General features: G+C 38.9%; 3 protein-coding genes across 21 annotated transcripts in view; 2 read left to right on the forward strand and 1 right to left on the reverse strand.

Annotated features, from left to right (window-relative positions):
* Positions 1 to 877: 877 nt before the first annotated feature.
* On the forward strand, positions 878 to 3,122 carry LOC130073743 (myelin-oligodendrocyte glycoprotein-like). Its single transcript, XM_056239318.1, has 4 exons — positions 878 to 955; positions 1,527 to 1,567; positions 2,475 to 2,804; positions 2,996 to 3,122. Exons 1-4 carry the CDS (start codon positions 891 to 893, stop codon positions 3,109 to 3,111), a joined length of 552 nt encoding a protein of 183 aa, XP_056095293.1. The 5' UTR covers positions 878 to 890; the 3' UTR covers positions 3,112 to 3,122.
* A 1,616-nt stretch (positions 3,123 to 4,738) lies between these two features.
* On the forward strand, positions 4,739 to 7,013 carry LOC130073739 (myelin-oligodendrocyte glycoprotein-like). The gene is made up of 4 exons (XM_056239315.1): positions 4,739 to 4,845; positions 5,298 to 5,336; positions 6,391 to 6,722; positions 6,922 to 7,013. Exons 1-4 carry the CDS (start codon positions 4,784 to 4,786, stop codon positions 7,011 to 7,013), a joined length of 525 nt encoding a protein of 174 aa, XP_056095290.1. The 5' UTR covers positions 4,739 to 4,783.
* Positions 7,014 to 7,354: 341 nt separating this feature from the next.
* Positions 7,355 to 13,116, reverse strand: part of LOC130073766 (unconventional myosin-IXb) — a 59,605-nt gene continuing 53,843 nt past the window's right edge. For 5 of the 19 annotated variants that reach the window (XM_056239352.1, XM_056239348.1, XM_056239349.1 and 2 more), the window contains 13 exons: positions 12,848 to 13,018; positions 12,679 to 12,720; positions 12,486 to 12,597; positions 12,332 to 12,405; positions 12,062 to 12,254; positions 11,786 to 11,914; positions 11,602 to 11,707; positions 11,382 to 11,513; positions 11,170 to 11,293; positions 10,907 to 10,954; positions 9,393 to 9,508; positions 9,181 to 9,308; positions 7,355 to 8,588 (listed from right to left, as the gene is read on the reverse strand). In XM_056239352.1, coding sequence (XP_056095327.1) covers positions 8,164 to 8,588; positions 9,181 to 9,308; positions 9,393 to 9,508; positions 10,907 to 10,954; positions 11,170 to 11,293; positions 11,382 to 11,513; positions 11,602 to 11,707; positions 11,786 to 11,914; positions 12,062 to 12,254; positions 12,332 to 12,405; positions 12,486 to 12,597; positions 12,679 to 12,720; positions 12,848 to 13,018 — 1,800 coding nt within the window. In that variant the 3' untranslated portion in view covers positions 7,355 to 8,163. Of the gene's footprint in view, positions 8,589 to 9,013; positions 9,081 to 9,161; positions 9,309 to 9,392; positions 9,509 to 10,906; positions 10,955 to 11,169; positions 11,294 to 11,381; positions 11,514 to 11,601; positions 11,708 to 11,785; positions 11,915 to 12,061; positions 12,255 to 12,331; positions 12,406 to 12,485; positions 12,598 to 12,678; positions 12,721 to 12,847; positions 13,019 to 13,116 lie in introns of those variants that run through there. The other 14 variants (XM_056239360.1, XM_056239364.1, XM_056239366.1 and 11 more) reach the window with 12 other exon arrangements.

Consider the following 13,116-nt stretch of genomic DNA (forward strand, 5'->3'; position numbering starts at 1 on the left):
TGAAGTCATGACATGTGAAATCAAATGTGCCTTGATATTTTGACATATAAGAGGTCTTTGCAGGCTGCATCATGCAGGTTTATTATAGACAAAGCGTTTATTTAATCAAGCAAAAAGTGATGAAAACCGAATAAACTGCACTTGTTAAATATTTCCATGCAACTTAAGAATCATTGTAAAACAATATATATATTTTTAAATATACAACCTTTTATTTGTACAGCTTTGTAAATTTCTTTATGTTTTATATTTTTGATATGTTTATATATATATATATATATATTCATAGGCTATAGTACACATTTGTAAAGAAAAATATGTTTTAATCAAAGCTATGTGTTTGGTCCTTATGTTCAAAATATCACACATTTAAATGTGCAGATGTGTTTGTAGATTATGTGCTGAACTGCAATCGAATCATTCATGTTTAAACATCACATTTCGTGCATTGAAATTAGTAAAATATGATGATGTAAGAAAAAAAAACGAAATTCAGAAACTTCTGAGAAGAGCAAATCAACTTTCAAACACATTTATGACGGGGGTGTCACATTCTTACAAGTTGTTTAAGGCAAATATTGTTAATTATAGGTTTGATTGAGTATGTTATTTACTTGATGTTTGTTTAGGCTCAACCACTGAAGAATCGATATTGCTGGCCACTTTATCACTTTAAAAAAAAGTACGTTTTCAAATATGACCATAACTGCTTCAAAATCACTCATACGTTGATAAAAAAACTCGAGGTAACCAGGGGGCGGGGCTTTGACGTCATCCCTGCATCAGCGAATCACCTTCACCGAGAGGCGGTGCAACATTCACGACTTTCACTTTTACAGAGAAGGCGCCTCTTTTGAATTTTAAAAAGTAGTTGTAACCAGGAATGCAGTATGACGCTATTGTTGATGGCTAATTCTGAGAGTATCCCTCACACACAGCACAACACGTACCGACGGTAAGACGGCTTTCTCAATTTAAACTGCACGATGTAGTTAAATATATAAATCTATCATCATTCATTTTCATTGTATTCGTGAGATTCGGAAGGGTTTTTAGGCGTGTGATATTGAATTATTGTTGTATTTAGTCAGTATGTAGCCTACCATGATTTAAGGCGCAATGTGTGATAGAATGACTCTTATATTTATACATGTGCAATAGATTTATTTTTATTTTTTTAAAGAAACGACTATGCATAGGTACATTTTTGAATTTATTCATTCAAAATTCTGTTTCATGGCCTGTTTCAATTCAACACTCTTTGACAGACTTGCGGGGAAATAGCTTGCACACAAATCATGCAGAGCGATTCATGTTTCATTCATTCCATTGAACAAAATAGCTGTCAGTTAACAGACTTGGACCAATCAGGTTTACCCTCTTCTGTTAAAGCCAAGATAGGCGGTACTTATCACATTTGAAATACATTTTTTTTGATAATGATGGCTGAATATTTTGAATTTATTTTTGTACACTTGACATTGCTCAGTATAATTGTTATTTAAATGTTCTCTCTTGATTTTCAGATGCTGTTTCATCTATCTGTTGGTACTGTTGATAGATACAGGTAAGTTAAGAACAGAGCAAATACTGTACAGTAGTAGTGATGGTCTATCTAGAAACACTGAAGCTTAGAAACCTTTATGAATCTTTTGTTTAGAAATATTTGCCAAAGACTTTGGCAAATATTTCTAAACAAAAGATTCATAAAGGTTTCTAAGCTTTTTTCTAACTTTGGCCCAAAGTCACGTGATTTCAGCAACGGCTCTGTAAATAATCTTTTTATTATTGTTATTATTTGAATGTTCACCGCTAGGGGGCAATGATCACTGTGAACCCATGAGTCATGCGGATTCAGTGAGATCCAAATCCAAAAACCCCAGCGGCGAACATAACCATTGAACAAATATCTATGGTTTTTACCTGATCTCTCATCAGTTTTATACATTTGTGGACGTTTAAATGAGACATTAGTATAATTGAAAGGAATAATAGTAGTTAATATAGCCTAGTTGAGCAATCCATGGAACAAACAAAACAAGCCCTGGAAATTGATAAAATAACACATATTACACAGACACTTGATATTAATCTTATTAGCTGATTAGTTAATTGCATTTGATAGATTTTACTTTTAAAAAAAAACATTTGGAATGGGTTTGTAAAAGGTGTTTTACGCACGTTTGACCTGAGTTTCTGTTGCAAACACTGTTGTGACCAGCAGAGGTCCCCAAAACATTTCCAGCATGATTTAAGAAGTTGCAAAGAACATTTTACATTTGAATGAAATAAAATCTGACTGTACAAAGAGTCACTGATCAATGTAAATGTTTAAGCTACACTTGATTCGGACCTAGAAATCAGGACATAATTGTATTAATATTAAATATTTGAAAAAACAAACAGATTTGAACCACACTGCATAATAATAGTGAATATTTATGTCAAATTAAAAAAAAAGTTGTGTTTTCTAGCCTCTCAGCACAGGTCGGCTGAAGAGGGCGTTGAAGGAGGCTCTGTTGTTTTGCGGTGCAGTCACAGAAGCTTTTTACTTGAAGACAAACAACTGACAGTCTACTGGAGACACAACGACAACAGGAATGTATTCGATTTTATCCATGGAGAAGTTTCTGTTGAGGATCAACACCCAGCGTACAAGAACAGAGCAGAAGTTTTACCTGAAGAGCTCAAGAATGGCCGAATCTCACTCAAACTCACCGATCTCCAGCTCTCTGATGGAGGAACGTACATCTGTTTCGTTCCAGATGTGGGAGTTCATCACAGTACACAACTGGTGGTCAAAGGTGTGTTGTAATGCCTCCTAATTTAATACATTTGGAGTTTCTATGTGATTGCAATCTAAACAGAGTTGGTATAAATAGTCAAACATGTTGTATTGTTTTTGCATGGCAGATAGTACACATTTTGGTCTATTAGCAAAATATCTAATAGTTTTCAAAGAGTTTAATTTTATTCCTAATTTTTGCCTTCACAGAACGGCCAGTAACAGAACACAGAGCAGCTCAAGTGAGAAGCCACGGTACAGACACAAGCCTGGGAAGATCTCTGCAACTCCTACTTTTACCGGGATTCATCCTGCAATTTATTTGATTCTGCTCGTGGAAAACTGGAAGACCATTTGAACTCACTCTCTTGCACTATAAAGATGAAGGTCTCACCCTCCTCATCCTAATCTACATCTCTTTCCCTCGACCCCCACTCCCTCCCACTCGTGGTGAGATCTCCCAAACTCAAACAATAATCTAAATGGTTTAATGGAAATGATTATCATCGAGTTTTATACATGTATGTTATTTGGGCGGCAGTGGCTCAGTGTCTACAATCCGGAAGGTTGGTGGTTCAATCCCCGGTTCCACCTGACCAAGTGTCGAGGTGTCCATGAGCAAGACACCTAACTCCAGCTGTGTGTGTGTGTGTGTGTGAGACACCTAACCTCAGCTGCTCCCGTCGAGCTGGATGGCGCCGCCTTGCATGGCAGACACCGCCATCGGTGTGTGAATGAGTGTGTGAATGGGTGAATGTGAGGCAAATATGTAAAGCGCTTTGGTGGCCATTGGTCTGTTTAAAGCGCTATATAAATGCAGTCCATTTACCTTTTTTTTTTACCATTTTTTTATTTGAAATGTCTCAGTGCGACTGGTACAAATGTCTCATTCCCAAAAAAGTAAACCAAAAGGTAATAAAGTTCTTAAGAAATTAGAAATATCTTGCTCACAGAAGTGCGTGTCTTACAGACAAATTGCCCTCTCAGAAGGGTTAACAGTGTCCCGCTGTTAGCAAATGGTTGCCCCCAGTAAGCCTGGGACAGTAAGGTAATTTTCCACTGTGAACCCATATTTACATTTGAAATTAGGTCTGTCTATATAATGAAATGCAGCGAGAGCTCAGGGCCTTTTTCTGTATCTGAGATCGGCCCGATGTCGGGTAAACATTTTATTGATGTATATATTTTACTTGTTTAAATGTTTGTTTGTTTATAGATGATGTGTTATACTACCTTTTTTTACACTACACAATGCAAACCAATACTAAAAATGAAAAGTTTTTTTTTTTTTTTTTACATTTACTCAGATATTTTTAAGATGACAAAGTTTAAAGCCCTTTCTGGCTAGCGCGATTTGTAAAGAAAATATTTTTTTAATCAAAGCTATATGTGTTTGGTCTATATGTTCAAAATATCACGCATTTAAATGTGCAGATGTGTTTGTAAATTATGTACTGAACTGGAATCGAATCATTCATTATTTAAAAATCACATTTCATGCATTAAAATGAAGAAATAAAAACAATAAAACGAAATTCATAAACTTCATTGAGAAGAGCAGATCAACTTTCAAACACATTTATGACGGTGGTGTCACATTCTTACATTTTATTTAATAAAAATAGTGTTGATTATATGTTTGATTGAGATTATTAAGATGCATGTTATTTACTGGATGTGTAGGCTATACCCATTCAGTTTGCTTTAACTTGTCAATGTATGTTTCTTTGGGCTCAACCGCTGAAGAACCGATATCGCTGGCCATAAGCAGTATCACTTAGTTTTAAAACGTACGTTTTTAAATATGACCATAACTGCTTCAAAATCACTCATACGTTGATAAAAACACTCGAGGTAACCAGGGGGCGGGGCTTTGACGTCATACCTGCATCAGCGAATCACTTTCATTTACGGACATTCACGAACATTCACGACTTTCACTTTTACAGAGAAGGCGACTTTTAAAAAAATTATTTGACTTGTAACCAGGAATGCAGTATGACGCTTTTGTTGACGGCTAATTCTGAGAATATCCTTCACACACAGTACAAGTACCGACGGTAAGACGGCTTTCTTAAGAACTGCACGATGTAGTTAAATATATAAGTATATCATCATTCATTTTCATTGTAGCCTACTCGTGAGATTCGGAAGGGTTTTTAGGCGTTAGATATTGAATTATTGTTGTATTTAGTCAGTAGGCCTAGTCTATGTCCCATGATTTAAAGCGCAATATGTGATAGAATGACCCGTATATTTAGCCTATACATGTAGGCCTACAATTAAACATTTAATTTTGAATTTAACAATACTATTACAACATTATTTTCCTGTTATCTCTGTAAGCTGCTTTGAAACAATTTGTATTCTAAAAAGCGCTATATAAATAAAGGTGACTTGACATTTGAAAGACATTTTTTTTATAATTATGGCTGAATATTTTGAATGTCTTTTTGTACACTTGACATTGCTCATCATAATAGTTATTTAAATGTTCTCTCTTGATTTTCAGATGCTGTTTCATCTATCTGTTGGTACTGTTGATAGATACAGCAGGTAAGAACAGAGCAAATACTGTGATGGTCGATCTAGAAACAATGAAGCTAAGAAATATTTATGAATCTTTTGTTTAGTGGTTAGCCTGTATCAAATTGCCCAAGTCAGCTGATTTGTCCTGCGGCTCTGAAAAAATATATATTTACAGTAGTATTGAAATGTGAATGGTTCACCGCTAGGGGACGATGATCACTGTTAACATGAATCATGCGGATTCAGTGAGATCGCCCCCCAGCGGCGAACATAACCATTGAAATAATATCTATGGTTTTTACCTGATCTCTCATCAGTTTTATACATTTGTGGACGTTTTAAATAGACATTAGTACAATTGCAAGGAATAATAGTAGTTAATAGTCTCTTATTGGTTTGTTTAGTTGAGCAATCCATGGAACAAACAAAACAACTCCTGGAAATTGATAAAAGAACACATTACACAGACACTTGATCATTAATCTTATTAGATGATTAATTGCATTTTATAGAGTAAAAAAAGTAAAAAAAAAAAAACATTTGGAATGGGTTTGTAAAAGGTGTTTTATGCATGTTTGGCCTGAGTGTCTGTTGCAAATACACCGTTCTGACCAGCAGGGGTCGCCAGAGAGGCGTTTCGAACGCTTCCAAACAGTGAATCATTTTACGAAGCAATTGGTTAAATTGATTTGAAGCTTTTGTCCCATCACTATTGTACAGTAGGGTACTAAGGTTTTAAACACCTAGTGAAACGTTTTACTTTGCAGTTTTATGAATTAATACTTTTTTTTTTGCCATTACAATTTATTTGCAAAACATTTCCATCATGATTTAAGAAGTTCCTAAGAACATTTTACATTTGAATTAAAGAAAATCTGACTGTACAAAGTTACTGATCAATGTAAAATTTTAAGCAACATTTAATTTCGGACCTAGAAATTCAGAAAGAATTATAATATTAAATATTTGAGGAAAAAAATAAACAGATTTTCTGTGTGGTTTCAGACTTTTGGACCCCACTGTATAATAGTAGTGAACAATTAAATTTATAAAATTAAAACAAAGTTGTGTTTTCAAGCCTCTCAGCACAGGTCGGCTGAAGAGGGCGTTGAAGGAGACTCTGTCGTTTTGCGGTGCAGTCACAGAAGCTTTTTACTTGAAGACAAACAACTGACAGTCTACTGGAGACACAGCGACACCAGGAATGTATACGATATTATCCATGGAGAAGTTTCTGTTAAGGAACAACACCCAGCGTACAAGAACAGAGCAGAAGTTTTACCTGAAGAGCTCAAGAATGGCCGAATCTCGCTCAAACTCACCGATCTCCAGCGCTCCGATGGAGGAACGTACATCTGTTTCGTTCCAGATGTGGGAGTTCATCACAGTACACAACTGGTGGTCAAAGGTGTGTTGTAATGCCTCCTAATTTAATACATTTAGAGTTTCTATGTGATTGCAATCTAAACAGAGTTGGTATAGTCAAACATGTTGTACAATATTGTGTTTGCATGCCAGATAGTACATTTTTAGCTCTATTAGCAAAATATCTAGTAGTTTTATAAGTGTTTCATTTTCTCCTAAACTCCTAATTTTTGCCTTCACAGAACGGCCAGTAACAGAACACAGTACAGACACAAGCCTGGGAAGAACTCTGCCACTCCTACTTTTACCTGGATTCATTCTGCAATTTATTTGATTCTGCTCGTTCTATTGTTCCAATAATGTATACATTTAATTTGTTTAAATGTTGTTTGTTTATAGATGTGCTTTACTACTTTTTTTACACTATGCAAATGAATAGTGCATTAAAAATGGCAATTACAAATGAAAAGTTTTCTCAAAGGCCTTTTCAATTAAAAACTACAGCTTTAAAAGAAGAATGAATGATTTTTGTATTCATTAATTTGAGGTTCTGTGTTCATTCATTGAAAGGTGATGATTAGGATTATCGATTATGAAGAACAGGCAGAGAATGATAGATAGTCAGTGAAGCCTCTGGAGTAAAAATGGCTAAGAAACATGAAAAGCACACACAAGTTTGCGGCCAGTACAAATTGTATTGTAAGAAAATAATTAGTTTCATTTCTCCAATAAATGCATAAAGCATCACGAGGACTCAGAAACAGCGATACTAAGAGGCACATTCGGTCCACATGATGCAAAACAGTTGACATCCAGGCGGCATTCGTTCCATACTTTTCAATCATGACAACATTCAACACCAGACGTATCGCTTGACTTTAGTATTAAACATAATGGCTTGGCCACTAACTGTATTTAGTCCTACACAAAGCTATTCTGAATAGACATCCACGCAGATCCAAAGTGTCATATCGCTTACCGGAATTAAAAAAAGAAAAAAAGAGTTCCGAGTTATTTTGGGAAATTGCGTTCGGTTATGGCATTCTGGTCCAAGAGGAAAGTGTCTAGTGCTGCATCTTTCCCTCTAGTCAAAACTTGTCCATTGAGTGTTTGTGCAGAACTTTAGGGAGGATCTACAGGTTAAAAGTCTTTAAAGATGAACCAAACATCAAGGCGATATTCCTCATGGTTGAATTAATTTTTCCTGTTCGTTAAGGACACAAAAAGGTGCAGGACTGTTTTTTCTTGATGCTAAAAAAAAAAAAAAAAAAAATCAAGCAACAAACATTGACATGTCAACGTCTGTATGCAAGCATGAATCTGAGTCTTAAAAAAAGTCTCTTAAAATCCAATATATTATTAGTATGGAAAAGTGCTAGGTGAGACAATTCTCTTTATCAGTCACTATGACCGTGGCAAAGCAGTCACCGCCAATGGCGACAACCAATCGAAAGGTTCTTTCGAGAGCAGGCAAGCTTTGCGACTCAAACCGTGTCGTTTACGAAAGCAAGGTCCGGGTCGGAGAATCGCCGGGAGGAGGTCTGGAGCTCCTGTGTGCTGGAGGCGTCTGAGGACTCGGTCGAGGACGGGAAGAGGAGATCTGCTCCCGCTGTGATGTAGAGGGACTGGATGCTGTCTTTGCGACGGCCGGGATTCTCGCGCCGCTGGAAGAGGGTGAGCGACAGGGATTTTCGGGGAGGGAGAGACCGTACAGCCGGGTGGCACAGGACTCCTGGGGGAAGTTTGACCGTTCCTGGGATGATAGGGTGGCGACGCTGGAGCTGAAGCCTGGGAGAAGACAGTGAAGGAAGAGAGGAGCCGTCAGCCCGAGTGCTGCCTCCCTGGGCCAGGACGACAGACTTAGGAAGGCAAGCTGCTTTGGATAATCTTGGCACTATCATTGGTTGTCCTACAATAGGGAGACAGAACCAATCAACCCCCAAAGCAGGAGAAAGCCCAAAAGCAGAACCCAAGACATGCCACCAAACAGTCATTAAAGGAAGACAACATGCAGTGTCTCATTCAACATACACCCTTTCTAAATGTTATAATCATTTGTTAACAAACTTCACTTCAATGAGCTCATTGTTTCTGCATTAAATTATTACATTGTTTAAATTAATACCTTTTTCGCCGTGATTTTGTACATTTCTAAAATACACAACTTAGACAGTTACCTCTGATAACAGATCACTCTAAATTGTAATGTGGACTCATGCATTTTCTGTAAAGCTGCTTTGAAATGATGTGTATTACAAATAAATGTGAATTGAATTCCGTCACCGCAAACATGCACATAACACCGAAAACACTTGGGTTAGAAGAGATCACAACCTGCTACAGAGTGGACGGCACCGCCACCCTCTTTAAATGCGCCAGGAGCATCCCGTCCAGACCTGCGCTACACACAACAGGGACACGACCCACACATGGGTGACTACTGCAGAGGAGAGAAAAGGAGATTGGTCCGGAACGGAGGGAGTCTGTACCTTAATACTGACCTTCCGTGTCCGAACAAACTGCTCGCTCGTCCAGTAGACTCTCAGAGCTGACTGACGCCTCCGAGTCAAGGTTCTCCTGGTCAGAACCGGGCTGGTCGAGTTCAGGTAGCCTGCAGGCCAGGTCCTCTCTGGAAGACAAACACCATTCAAGAGTCATGCAATCCTGTCTCGAATGATGATCCAAGTGGTCTTGTGAGATTTCTTCTACATACTTTTCTTGCTTGATGGACTTGATCCTTTCCATTAGGCTTCGCTCAGCTTCCGCGTCTGAATCCAGGGGCTCGTTCTCGGGTACAACACGAAGGTCGGAAGCTGGCTTCTCCCGAACCTAGAGTCCAAATAGATAGCAAATTTAACTCGAGATAATGAGACTGACATTAAAGATTCTTGCCTCATTGCCACAAAAAGGGAAACACAGAAAGGAGGTTCTTCAGTGAAGGGTCTACAGCACTAAATCATTTGACTCTATTATGTTCCCGTTCAGTTGGTCTAGCCCTGTTTACACCTTGTATTAAGATGCGTTTTGGTGGATCGGATCACAAGTAGACGAGGCAGACGTACCCTTTTCCCCCTTGTGTTCTTATGTCCACTTTCAACCATTTCTGTCCGGATTTCTTCGAGCCAAGGGTCGATGGGCGGGTAAATGTATGTGCTTTTTCAGATCTTTCGATCTAATTGACAACATAAGCTTGCGCATCTTACATATGAACGCGAAAGGAGTTAACGGAAAATCATACGGAGAGCAGCAACTTTTGTTTCTGCTTTGAGAGCCGAAGACCAGCCGAACGCTGTGAGTGTGTCAGAAATCAGGAATAGTGAGAGAACATTGTGCTTGGTACGTTGTTGGTCTTCAAATCAAACTTGGGTCTTCAGTCGACATAGTTTAAACCCCTTCTGGCTAGCGCAATTCCCATAACGTTTACGCATTTGGTCAGTAGGCGAGAGTAGACGGTCTTTTGTGGCTGTTCGAATGCATTTAACCACATGAGCCTTTACACCACGAAAGCAGTCGGATCTAATGCGCTTTTTGACTACCTCTGGAAGTGGTGGAAAGTGGACAAACTCAATATGTTTTCGACCCCGTTTACACCTGTATACACCTGTACACCCACTTACACCTGTACACCCGCTTACACCTGTCCACTTGTGATCGAATTGATGAAATTACTTTAAGTGTGGCACAACCATCCCTTTCAAAGTGGAAATGAAGAGTGCTAGAGATGTTTCATAAAAGTAAGTCTGGAAGAAGGAAAGGTTCAACCATTTGAATGGATGTTAAATTTCATTAAGGAACTAAATACAATTCAAGTCTGGAAGTTTCCATGGCATGAGATGCAAAGGTTTGTAGGAATCAAAAACAAAAGACTAACAGTCAGACTTTACAACTTATTTGTCTTCATGCTGTATACTATTAATGTTGAAGAAAGACCAATTTAAAAAACAAATTGCCTGTTGCTTAATATACAAAAAGAAAGCGTATTGCTTAATATTCAGCACAACTGATTTCACATAGCTTTGTAATTCATGCCATTCACTGTAGTGACCACCCGAAACCAGCCCACATCTACACCGACACCCTCTTGAATGTCTACAGGTCTAAAGTGACACTAACACATGCAGTGGCTTTAGTTAGTATTAGTAGGGTATGACTTCCGCACTGCATGCACACTGGATGCATGAACATGCCACACTACTGGGGTTCACAATACCACAGGGGCATACGTACCGCCACTTCTTTGTAAGGAGTGATAAATCTGAGAGGTAAATGCCAGCACTACAGAGACATTAAAAAAAGAGAAGCAAAAAAAGTGTTGCGACAGTTACTCTCTGTTGGTGCCTTGTGGAAGGTTGCGGACTGTTGGGAAAAGTAGTTGTTCAAGGGGGGGAAAAATGGGCATTTTTCACAGGCATCTAGAAACAAACCACTTCCAAATTATGCAGAAATGCATTCTGATAAACGACAGGTAAGGCAAGGTAAGTCAAGTTTACCGTGTTTTGTCTTTTTAGCTTGAGCTGATTGACAGCCAATGCCTGTGCGTATTCCAGCTGCTCGATCTCCTCCATTTTATCGTTGTATCTCCGGATCTGCTCCTGAAGTATCAACTCCACACAACTGAGGATAGTAAAGATTCAGTCTTGAGACTTCACTTTAAAACAACAGATTCTTATTAAGGACACACTATAACTTGCTGTGTTCTTACGTGGTGGTTTTGGCAACGTCCTTCATGCTCATGAGCGGGTCGGCGCTGTCCGGACAGCGGAGAATGCAGGGGGCAAAAACAATGGCCAGAGAGTTTGGCGTCATCCGATTGCTCTTCTCCTCCTTCGCAACCCTGAAATGAAACCAGAGCATTAACACCTGACTGCTGCACGGTTTTCTACACACAGCGTTTGCTGTGTATGGAATAAACTCATCTGTACCTGACAAGGTGGAAAATGAGTCTCTCTAAGGTGCTGAAGTTTGCTGTTGGAAGCTGTTCCAAAACTTTGTAAATGGCTTGCAATTGCTCTAGCTTCTCAGGCAGTTCTATGAAAGACAACAAAAGCGTTATAACAAGCCTGAGGGATACCATAAGGGCAAGAGAAAGGTGTCATGGGGACCAACCTATGGCACGAAGGAAGTCATTGTAGTGCGTGAAGGTCAAGAGAGGTTCGGGCAACTCCCTTAGCCACTGTTTGACCAAGCCAGTGACGGCATGGATGGGGTAATCCTCCAGACAAACATTCTCTGGTCCTTCACAAGTCATTAAACAAAGTTATCAAAGTGGGCAGAGTAAGCTACTAGACCTCATGCCAACAGTTAAGTCTAGCTATGTGAGACTAGAAAGAGGTCGTCTTCCCAATGTGCCATTGAGTTCTAGTAATATCCATGATGGCTCACCTGCTTCCAACAGCTGGTGTAGCTCCTTCATGCGATTAGCTGAGCCGGACTTCCTATAAATGCCCTCTGTGTACAGGCCGTTCATTTCCACGTGTTCCATCATTATCTCCAGAACCACTGGCACAGGGGTCTTGCTATTGACCAGGTGGCACACGCGCACACCAAAGTGTTGTGATCCAGACTCATCATCACACTAGACCCAGAGCACACAAAGATCAACAAGATGATAAAATGACTGCTTCTCCAAAATGCTTAGGATTGTATTCTTACCTTCTTGGAGCCGAATGTAGAGCAGTCTATGACGATTTTACTAATGCACTTCTTATGGCAAACCATTTTGCAATCTGAAACAAAAATTGTTTGTCATAAATATCGTCAGCCCGATTGAAGGTGAATCAATAGGATACATATCAGAGATACTCACAACTGCACATGTAGGCCTTCTCCATACCCCAGATGTATGAGGTGCACTGATCACAAGACTGAATGATATTGACTTGGTAGTTTGTAAACACATGGTCCAATGGATTCTCCAACTAATTCCAGACAAAATGTTTACATTTATTTACATTGCAGAGTCAGTCTGAGAGAATGGATGGTAGGATAGAAATACTTACGCTTTTAGCCTTCTTCCTTCTCATCTTACGACCTTTGGGGGGCTAAGACAAATTTTTCCCAAGGTAAGATAAAAAGTTAGCATGTATTCTAGTTATCAACAGAAATAACTGTTATTTAAATCGTATAATGAAAGTCTTGAGGGGTAATGGGGGATGCATGAACTTTCACCTTGGCTGGTTCGGCCTCTTCTTTTTTGATCTCCGCTCTGATGAAGCCGTCCAGAACTGACTGGAAGAGATTGACGACCAGCGGTACCTCACCCTTCTGCTTTTCTCCAGCCAGACTGATCACTTTATTCTGGTAGCAATTCATCAAAGCCTTATACCCGATTTGTGACTTCTGTAGATGCGTGAAGGAAGAAGAAATCAATAACTAGATGTTTAAGTATTCTGAATAGAAGTTGTGTTTGCCCACGCAAAGCTATTTCCAGGGTTTTT

This window comes from Rhinichthys klamathensis, unplaced genomic scaffold (assembly GCF_029890125.1).
Source record: "Rhinichthys klamathensis goyatoka isolate OS25496 unplaced genomic scaffold, OSU_Roscu_1.1 h1tg000558l_1, whole genome shotgun sequence".
Lineage (NCBI taxonomy): Eukaryota > Metazoa > Chordata > Actinopteri > Cypriniformes > Leuciscidae > Rhinichthys > Rhinichthys klamathensis.